This window comes from Corvus brachyrhynchos, unplaced genomic scaffold (genome assembly GCF_000691975.1).
Source record: "Corvus brachyrhynchos isolate BGI_N302 unplaced genomic scaffold, ASM69197v1 scaffold363, whole genome shotgun sequence".
In the NCBI taxonomy this organism is placed as follows: domain Eukaryota; kingdom Metazoa; phylum Chordata; class Aves; order Passeriformes; family Corvidae; genus Corvus; species Corvus brachyrhynchos.
The window spans coordinates 1,517,988-1,527,281 of NW_008237404.1; the positions used below are offsets into that span (position 1 = coordinate 1,517,988).

Here is a 9,294-nt window from a genome sequence, read left to right on the forward strand (position 1 = left end):
AGACTGGCTATTACTTCTCTGGCAGACAAGTGTTTCCCATGCAGCTTCTTTCTTAATATACATCGACATAGTTATCAGGTGCTACGCATCTGGTTTCTTTGTAGTCTGGCTGGACTGTTAAATTATTTGAAAATGTGGAATTGATATTGGTTATGTGTATCTTCAACTGCTGGAAGAATTGGCTGGCAGGAGTGTAGGTGATTGCTTCCGCTCCTGCTGCTGCCATGTGTATTCTCTTCAGTGCTGCTGTCACTTCTAAATGTGCACATCTAACCCTGCAGTAGCTGACCAAGCTTAAGTTCTCAGAGCTGTTTGGCACTCTTTTGGTAGTCATAGTAATTAGGACTTTGTTCTACTAGCACTTTTACTGTTTTCCACTAGAAAACCCAGCTGCATACCCTTGTTTGGAGCCAGTTTGCTGTTTGCAGTGTCAGCTATTCCTCTGACTCCAGGTCTGCTCTTATCATTTGTCTTCCAGTTGTTGACTGAAAGTCTATCATTTATATGAGGGCAAACATGCAACGCATGAGAAAGGAGAGACTGTCCCAGGAGATAGGGATAAGGGGATGCTTTTCTGAACTCTCAGCTCCACATTTTTTTAAGTCTTCAGAATATGCAAACATCTAGAGATGCCTACACGTATTTCTTCAGTTGCTTAGACAGACTTGTCCTGATTAAAATTTAACAAGTAAAGGTGCCTTTTTCCTGCTATTACAGTCGTTTTCCAGGATAAGTGTACATCAAATTAATTGGAGAAGGTGATTTTCTACTAGTTCTGACCTGAGCACGCTGTCATAGAAAAAGCTAGTTTCTGTTTAAAAGAAAAGTATGTATTAATGTGTCAGTCTGTGAGGTTAATTAACACTTTGGGATACAAAATAAATCTGTCTCAAATGCTTGTTGTCTACTATAAGAACATTTATTTGTTCTACCCATCCTCTTTAGAGAGTGAAGGCCACACCCACTTCCAGCTTTTTCATAGATTGAAGCCTGGTGGGGTGAATGCTGGTTCTGAAATTTCATGGCCTTGGAAAGGTACAAAGTATTCTTGCTGCAGAGCAAGAGTGTTTCAACCCGACAGATTTACCACCGCTAAACAGGAGGGATTTCACAGCCTGCATTTTCCCTCCACAGCACTTTATGACTACTTTCTTGCCCAGAGGCAAGCCAGATCTCCTTTTAATATGAAATGGAACAAGCAGCACTTCTGTCCCAGACCTTGCTGTATTCCCCTTGCCTTCAACTAACAAAATTCACAAAAGAGCTTTGGGAAGTCTTTCCCCTAAACTTGGGAACACCTCAGCACTCCACTGTACTTTCCTGCATTAGGGAACTGTGGAGTTGCACCTTGCAGTGCTGGGGTTCTCACTGCAAGGCACTCGCATCATTTTGCTTGCCTATTAATATTTTGTGCTACATATCATTAATATGAGAAAGGCTCATCCTGCTGCACTCTAAAGTTAGTAACGTGTCAAAGTGGGAATGATGAAAAAGTACTTAAATTTTACATGTTGGTTTGTTGTGGAGTGAATTTCTTCAACAGCATTGGCCTGTCAGGAAGTGCAGTTTGGATAAACAGCTAAATAAGTAGCAAACCTCTTGCAGAAGCAATGTACAGTCATCACCTGAAAACAAGCAAAATTCCCAGAGTATGGTTCTGTGTTGTGCTTTATTTAGTTTAACTGGGCGGGGGGGCTGCTTCCACTAGAGGCTGTTTCACCAATTCCCCTGCACAGAATCTAGGGATTGTACAGTTTTACAATCGATTTCTTCACTTGCCAAGACACTGAAAGGCTAATTACTTTTGTTTTCTCTTCTCATTTGTCCTTCCCAGCAGTAATCTCAAGCTCAGCTTTTGCCCATGTGAGTGCTGGATCAGATGTAAGGGAAGGGCAAGAACAGGATCACATCTCCTAGCAGTGCCTGCTCTCAGAAAAGATTGAAACCAGCACAAAATTGCTCTTTAGTATTTAAGAACATCTGAAAAGTAACCAAAAAGGCGTAGCCTTTACTTTTCCTTCATTTGCTGTGGTTCTTAATATTTTCTCTTTTTTTGTTGTTTGTTTTAAATATATAAAATTTGTCAGCTAACAGAAGCTTCTCTCCCTAATGCCATTTATTGTCAAAGGAGCATCTCAATTGTTCTGCCCAGGAAGCCCCTTAATAAGGTGGTCAGTGCTTTCTTATCTGGGAAATACTTTGCCTAAGGTTGAACACAATTTTAGATCTCTCAGTGAAATGAAACTTCCCAGATGGTTGTCAAAGGGATAATTGACAAGCATTACTTCTAGTGCCTCCCACTGTGCTTTTATTGATGTTTTTATTAACCACTGAAGCAATAATTGGAGTCCAGGCTTCCTTGTTTTTTTGAAGCACCATGGATGCTTTAAATTTCCTGTAAAATGTCATATTTGCTTTGTTCTTACTTGTCACTATTCAAATGTTCCAGCACTCACAGTGGTTGCACATGCTCCATCAACAGCTGTAGCTGGTGTTGGATCTGCCTTCTGTTTTGGGAGTACCTTGTTGTTTCCCCATGGGACAATAATACAGATATTGTGGCATTTATACGGAACAAAGAAGATATCCAGTGGCCACACTATGGAAGCATGTGTGTGTTAGTCCAGAGGAGTACAACTCTCTAACAGGAAGACATTGGCTGATGTTGCCTATATCAACTTAAATGTAAAACCTTATGCTGTTCTTGCACCAATACCTATTTTTACAAAGAGGCAATTGACATCATAGTAGGGAGCTGACCAGATCCATTAATTTCTTTGAACTTGTCTTGCCTAACTCAAGTTGAAGAGTTTAAAAAAAAAAAGTAGCACAAATGTGCATTTGTGGGAAATACTCTTTTTTTTAAACCCAAGTCACACAAAGTCCAGGCACGAGAGCTGAGACAACAACAGCAGATAATTGATTTGCTTTGGTTTTGGCAGGTTGAACCTTAGCTGTTGCATTACTTACAGTGCTGATCTTTGAACACCACCCTGGCTGTCATCATTCACTTGCTCTGACACAATAGGATTTCAGAGACCTCCTCATTTTTCCATGCTTTCCATTACAAAAGTGAGATCTTGCTGATAATGCTTAATATTTTCCTGCTGCATTGCAGCTGTTTCTGCTTTTGACCAGAGCTGTAAAGTAGAATTTAAGTGTCCACAACTGCTCCAGTCAGACAGCAAACATGGAAGGAGGACTGTGTCTAGTAGTGCCCAGGTTACTGATGTATGTGTGTATGAGTGAGTTGTCCTCACTCCTTAAACTACGGAGGGAATTAACCCCCACACCAGGACCTTTCCCAAAGGTGTTGCAGAATTTATATCAGGCTTGTGCTGCCACTGCAGCAAAGGAGCTGGCTGCTCTTCTGATGCTGTAGTCTCTGTTCCTGGACATATGTACATGTGTATACACACACATATGTACCTGTATTGGAGGGGTAATGAAATCAGAAGGTGACTGTGAAAACTTAATTAAGGCCTGAGCATGTGGAAAAGAATCATTTTTCCTCCCCTTGTTAACTGAAAGCCTGGCTAATGATCAACAGTGGCAGCAATATTTATGTAAGGTGTAACAAGGTAACGGTGGGGGGGTTCTTGGTGAGGAAAAAAATAGCATTTTTGATATATCTTCTTTTCTATTTATTAGATTGAAAAAAACCATTGCCTTAGGTGCATAAAATGAGGGGACTAAATTGAAACTAAGAGTCAAGTTTGCTTGGGGACACACAGCAGACAGTCCTTCATGGCAAGCCAAACTTAGACAGACAGGAAACACACACCAGAAGGGACACAGAAAGAGCAAGCCCCATCTATGGGAGCAGGGCAGCCTCCAGTAGGTGCTGCTGAGGGTAAAAAAAGAAATTAGGGGAAGTTATCTCGGTTCTGTAGCTGGGTCTGTTTGATGGTGCTGCACCCCACAGGCAGGAAGTGGAATGCTTCTGACCTGCCAGGGAGCCCAGCTCACCGGGCTTGCTGCTGCAGCCAGAAGCCAGGGAACACAGGCTGGAGACCTGTGGGAGTGATCTGGATGTTTGTCACTGGTTGGAGGCAGAGAAGAAAGGCCCTCTGAGAAAGGACAGGGAGAAGGAGAGGCCTGGAGAGACACCTGGAAGGGAAGTGGGGGTAGGTGTGGTATCCCTGGCAGGGCATGGGCAGGAGGCAAGAGCTGCCTGGGCTGCTGGGCAGGGGGGGTTACCTCAGAGAAATGTCAAATTCAGGAAACCTTTTCTGGAGAGCTGTCATCCTAGTTCTTTGCCTTACTCAACTGGGAGGTAAAAAGCTTTGGAGGAGTGGTTGCTATTGACAGGGTAGACGTGTATCAGAGTTGTGTCTCTTAGGCCTTTAAACATCCAAGAAAGAAAAATACCTCATCCAGCTGCATTGATGAGGGACAAAAATTCCTCATCAAATTGCTGCATACAACGCAAATCCTGTGGATTGACAAATCTGGATACAGTGTTGTCTACACCACTTCCTGAGCATATGGGATTGCTCACTGTTGGTGACCGTGTTTTAATTTCCCCAAACCACAGTGCTCTACATATTTTGCTCTTTTTAAGGACTGACATCCCTCCTCAACTTTCATAGTAGCTTTCGGAGTCAAACACAACCAGGTCACTGACTGAATTCCCTCCTGTGCACTATGAGCTGAGCTGGTGACAGCTTTCACTTCCCTTCCACCTCTTGCCACATCTAGATGGTTGCACCCTGGTGCTGTCTGCTTTCACAGCTGCTGCCATCAGCTTGGATTGCCAGGTGGATTGTTGATGCAGGAAACCCCCAACCTGAACTACACTAATCTCTCAAGTGTCTTTTCCCATAATAATAGGCTCTGCACTTCTGCATTACCTTTCCGTGTGATTTGAGGACAAGAGATGTTTATCCTGAAACAGCTGGGGAAGAAATCAGCTGAGGTTGATACATTCACGGCAGTCAAGGAAAGGTAAACTCCTCAACCAAACCAGCTGAATGAACTATTTGCTACTGAAGGCAGTTCCGCACGTTCATTTCCTGGCAATTTTGCTTCATATTGGCCACCACATATAAAGGCAGTAGCTGTTCTTTTTCTCCGCCAGCTGGGCAGACACCAGCATTCCCTGGCCATGTCTCCCATTCCAGCAGCAAAGTCAAGTCACCTCCCAGAGCAGCTGAGTCACAGCCACAGGCTCAGTTGCTGCTGTTGCCTTATATAGTGACTACATTTAAGAATTATCCTTAAATGCAATTAAAGCAAAAACCAGCACACAAAACTGAGGAAATGCCCATATTCCTGTGTACCTCTAATGGCAGGTTTGTCCTTCCCTTTAGTGGGAGCTGTGCAATTCTGTAATTAGGTGCTGGTTACCGCACTCATTTTGCATGACAGATGATGCCCTGGGGCAATCAGTGAGACCACTTAGCAGTGGTCTTTGCTTTTCTGTCTGTCCAGGTCTGTCAAGCGTCCCCAACCTGAGCAAGCCTGCCCCTGGTAACACAAGTCCCTGAGCTGTTCTGACATGGATTCCTCACAGCAGCAGTATTTGGAGCACCACTGCCTCAGATCAGAGGTGACTGTGCCACAGAAAAACATCCCACCCATGACAATTCTGGCAATAAATCAGCTCCACTGCCACTTTCAGGCTCAGTCCTTTACAAGCAGCATTTATAAGTGTCTTTTCTTGAGCTCTCTTTAAAAAAAAGGTGGGGAGCACTTTTCAGTCTTAGGGGAGAAGTGACTCAGATGTAGGTGATTCTGCAAATGAGAGACATTCATGAAGGCTGAAATTGCAGCTCCCTAACTCAGAACCCAGAGAAGGGGGATAGAAGAGGGTTAAGCCATGAGCTGAACTGAACCTAAAATCCCTCAGGCTATACTGAACCAAGGGACTCCTTTGAGGAAAAAACCCCAAAATAGATCACAGCTCATGAAGCAAAGCACACCTTGTCCTCAGCAGACAGGAACATTTACTTCTGTCCAAGCCTCTGCTCAGGCCTTAGGTGAGGAAAGTGGAAGTTCTAATGAGCAGTTACTGCTTCTACTCCTGCTCTTGCCTTGCCCTGAGCACAGGGGCTCAAGGTGCAGAAACCAAGCACGTGGTCCTGCCTGGACCAGCTGGATGCTCTCAGCCAAGGACCGAGGACAGCTGGACCCTGCTGGAAGACCAGAGGCACCTGCATAACTCAGCATCTGGCAAGCAGCAAGCTAAGTCCCACACTGCACCACTTTGCTGAGAAATGGGTCACCCTTTCCTCCTCCTGCTCCTTCAGGTACCAAACACCACCACACACACCAGTTTTCCAGTTGCCCCGTGGACAACTGAGATCCCTGAGCTACCCCGTCCTCCATTTTCCGATTCTAGAAGCTGACTGCTGACCATCCCTCAACACCCCCCAGCTTCATTAGTAACTTCTAACACAGAGCAGCCTCGAGCATTGATACACCACAAACGATCAAAAGATTAATAACATCAACTTTTATTCCAAACAAGACAAAACTACAGAACACCTGTAATCCTCCTGGTCATATTTCATGGAAGTCTTTTAAACACTGGACATACTAACTTGCTATTCAAACTATAACAATGAGGGATAGGATGATGGTGCTGCTAAAGGGGTTTCTTCTAAACAAACTAAAAGTTAAGGTTTAAGAGTTAACTTTCTTCTACAATGTTCAGCTTTGTCTTCAGGTGCTTAGCAACAAAAGCAAAAAAATAAGCCTGCTTTAGAACAGCAAGTAGGAGTAAACAGAATATGTAATCATACAGAGAAGGAAGAGTTTAGTAAGGTCTCATGCGGCTTGATGGGGGTGGTGCACGATTTGGAGGAGTAATTGCTATATCCAAGTAGTCTCCTATCTGGAATTTCTGAGACTGCAGTGTCATGGAATCATCTGTGCCCTTCCTGCCTGACATGGTGCTGCCGATCTCCTTCACCCTGTGAGTAGCAGAGGAAAGGCAAGTTAGTTATCAGCGGCCAATCTCTCCAAATGTCCAAAACAGGAACTGCACCAGATCACAACCCCTTTCCCATGCCATTCCCTGCACTGCACACATGTGGCTGTGTACTCAAAACGCTCAGTTTTCTCTGCACTCCTGGGTGCACCAAGAAAAGCTACACCAAACTCTCTTTCTGACAGGGCAGTGGAGCCCTCTACCCTATTATGTTAAATACTAGCAAGAACCCCTTACCCCCTCCCATACAGACAAAGCACAAGACCCCGCCAGATTCCAGAGTAGGGTACATCCACTGGATGCTGACAAAGATTAGCTCATGCCATTTCGGAAGAGAGACACCTGCAACAAGATCACTGCTGTAACTCAGGTGCAAGACCTACCAGGAAGAAAGCATTATCTCAAGTTGGAGGGCCATGCTCCAGCTGCCAATACAGCAATCAAAGCCTTCAAGTACACTGGCTCATTGTTTTGGGAACACATTAACAGGGATGGTCATCAAGCACAATTTAGAGTTTGTAGCAGTCATAATACAGAACTTAAGAAATTTAGTATGTGGGTTCTGAACTTTAAAATCAGTGTTAATGAAGAATAATCCAATGCTCTGGTGCCCAAAGTATTCTATTAACTCAGAGAAGAAATTTCATTTACCTATAGCCAGGCCTCTTGAGATCTGTAAAAACAATTGCAAAGTTGAAATGTGTGCCCTTCTTCCGTGCTTCTGGGTAAACTTCTTTCACTAAGCTGGTCAGCTCTTTCAGAGTTGCGTCCATCCTAGATTAAACAAACAAACCAAAGTGCTTCACACTCTCAAAGGAACAGTCATAAAAGCTTCCCAAAACTTTTAATATAGAATCAATACATTGCTCCAATTTAACCATATGTTTCTTTGCCTTGGCATACCCTGTGACCACAGTTATCGACTGTAACACCTGGGAGAATTCACCGCTTACTGCACACTGGAGCCAACATGCTCCAGTGCAACTGTGTCTGATTCACTGCCATACTCAAGAGGAATCTCTTCACCTCTATGCACATTTCAACATCTGCATTTCCACGTCTCTCTGAACAGTTACCATTTAAACAGCAGGAGCCTATTTTTTTAAATGCATTAATGCATTTGTACAAGGCACAATGTAAGAGTTTCCTCACTTAAGCTGACATCTGTATTAGAGATAGTTGCTCTAATAATAACTATTAGTGGAAATGTAAGAAAAGCAGAAAAAAAAATAGTTTTCCATTTGTGCCCTAGCAGGCAGCGGTCCTTTATCCAGCCTTCAAGCAGAGCAGGGCTACAGCTCATGTCTAGCATTTCAAGAACAGAAGGACTCAATCATCGCAACGAAAGCGTCTCTGATTATAGAGACTGTGCACTCACTTCAAGCTTCAGGCAACCAAGGAGCAGTGTGTTGACAGACAATGCCCATTCTGACTTCTGCAGATGGCAAACAACTCAGACACCACCAACAGCCTGGACAGAGTCCATAAATCTCACTTAGAAGTAAATTAGAACTGCATGCTTTGGTAGCCACAAAAATGGATTTCTTCAACTACACAACATACTGAGTTACAACTCTGGCAAACATCATGAAGACAAAGGCAGGTTTAAAAAGTAGCCTAAGTCCTTTTCAAAGGCATTCTTCAAAATACTACAAACAATACCTAACATGTTTACAACAAGTTCTCAAAAATAAATAAATAAATAAATAAATAAATCTGACAGTGATAAAAAGCAGCTCTCTGTTATGCAAAAAGAAAACTCATTACTCCACTCTCAGAAGGGTCTGAGTTAAACCAACAAACCATTCACACTACAGTTCAAGCCTTCTGGGACAACTACTCTTGGATAAACGGGGCTGTTGGAACAAATATACACATTAAAGGAAAACGTCTGCGTTGAGTAGATGCGTTGTGATAACCATCGCCACAGCACAAGCCACCGATTACATGCAGCAGTAATTGGGCAATTCAGCCGCACTAAGTCTCAGTGGCTGAGCGCTCACTGCTGCGCAAAGTTGTGCTTCCAGACATGCCCCCTCTCAGCTGCCAGGGCACAGCCAGAACCGCTCCAATCCAGCGGCGGCGAAAACTCCCCCGCGTTTCCTGCTCCGACCGGAGCCTGCACAACTCCCCCCGGCACCTGGGACCCAGGCGAGGCCGCGCTCGCCCGGTGCCACAGCCAGGCGTAGAGGAGGTGCCACTCACCAGGTGTAGATCTGCAGCTCGCTGGAGGGCACGTTGCCGCGGGAGAACTCGTCCATGCGGTGGTGCCGCCCATTGTTGGTGGTGAAGACGCGAAGCAGCAGCGGGCACGTCTGCGGGGTGAGAACGAGGATGGGGGTGAGGATGGGGGCGAGGAG

General features: G+C 44.4%; 3 protein-coding genes across 9 annotated transcripts in view; 1 reads left to right on the forward strand and 2 right to left on the reverse strand.

Annotated features, from left to right (window-relative positions):
- The window catches only part of SKA3 (spindle and kinetochore associated complex subunit 3), a 15,056-nt gene extending 8,503 nt beyond the window's left edge, over positions 1-6,553 (forward strand). For 2 of the 7 annotated variants that reach the window (XM_017730780.1, XM_017730779.1), the window contains exon 8: positions 1,835-4,824. In XM_017730780.1, the coding sequence (XP_017586269.1) occupies positions 1,835-1,943 (109 nt within the window). In that variant the 3' untranslated portion in view covers positions 1,944-4,824. The other 5 variants (XM_017730775.1, XM_017730778.1, XR_001860889.1 and 2 more) reach the window with 4 other exon arrangements.
- MRPL57 (mitochondrial ribosomal protein L57) overlaps positions 1-9,294 on the reverse strand; it is a 21,124-nt gene that overhangs the window by 11,606 nt on the left and 224 nt on the right. The window lies entirely within an intron of this gene.
- The window catches only part of SAP18 (Sin3A associated protein 18), a 3,049-nt gene continuing 191 nt past the window's right edge, over positions 6,437-9,294 (reverse strand). Inside the window, exons 2-4 of the mRNA XM_008630986.2 lie at positions 9,140-9,249; positions 7,586-7,708; positions 6,437-6,917 (exon numbers count right to left, since the gene is read on the reverse strand). Of these exons, the coding sequence (XP_008629208.2) occupies positions 6,761-6,917; positions 7,586-7,708; positions 9,140-9,249 (390 nt within the window). The 3' untranslated portion in view covers positions 6,437-6,760. The remainder of the gene's footprint in view (positions 6,918-7,585; positions 7,709-9,139; positions 9,250-9,294) is intronic.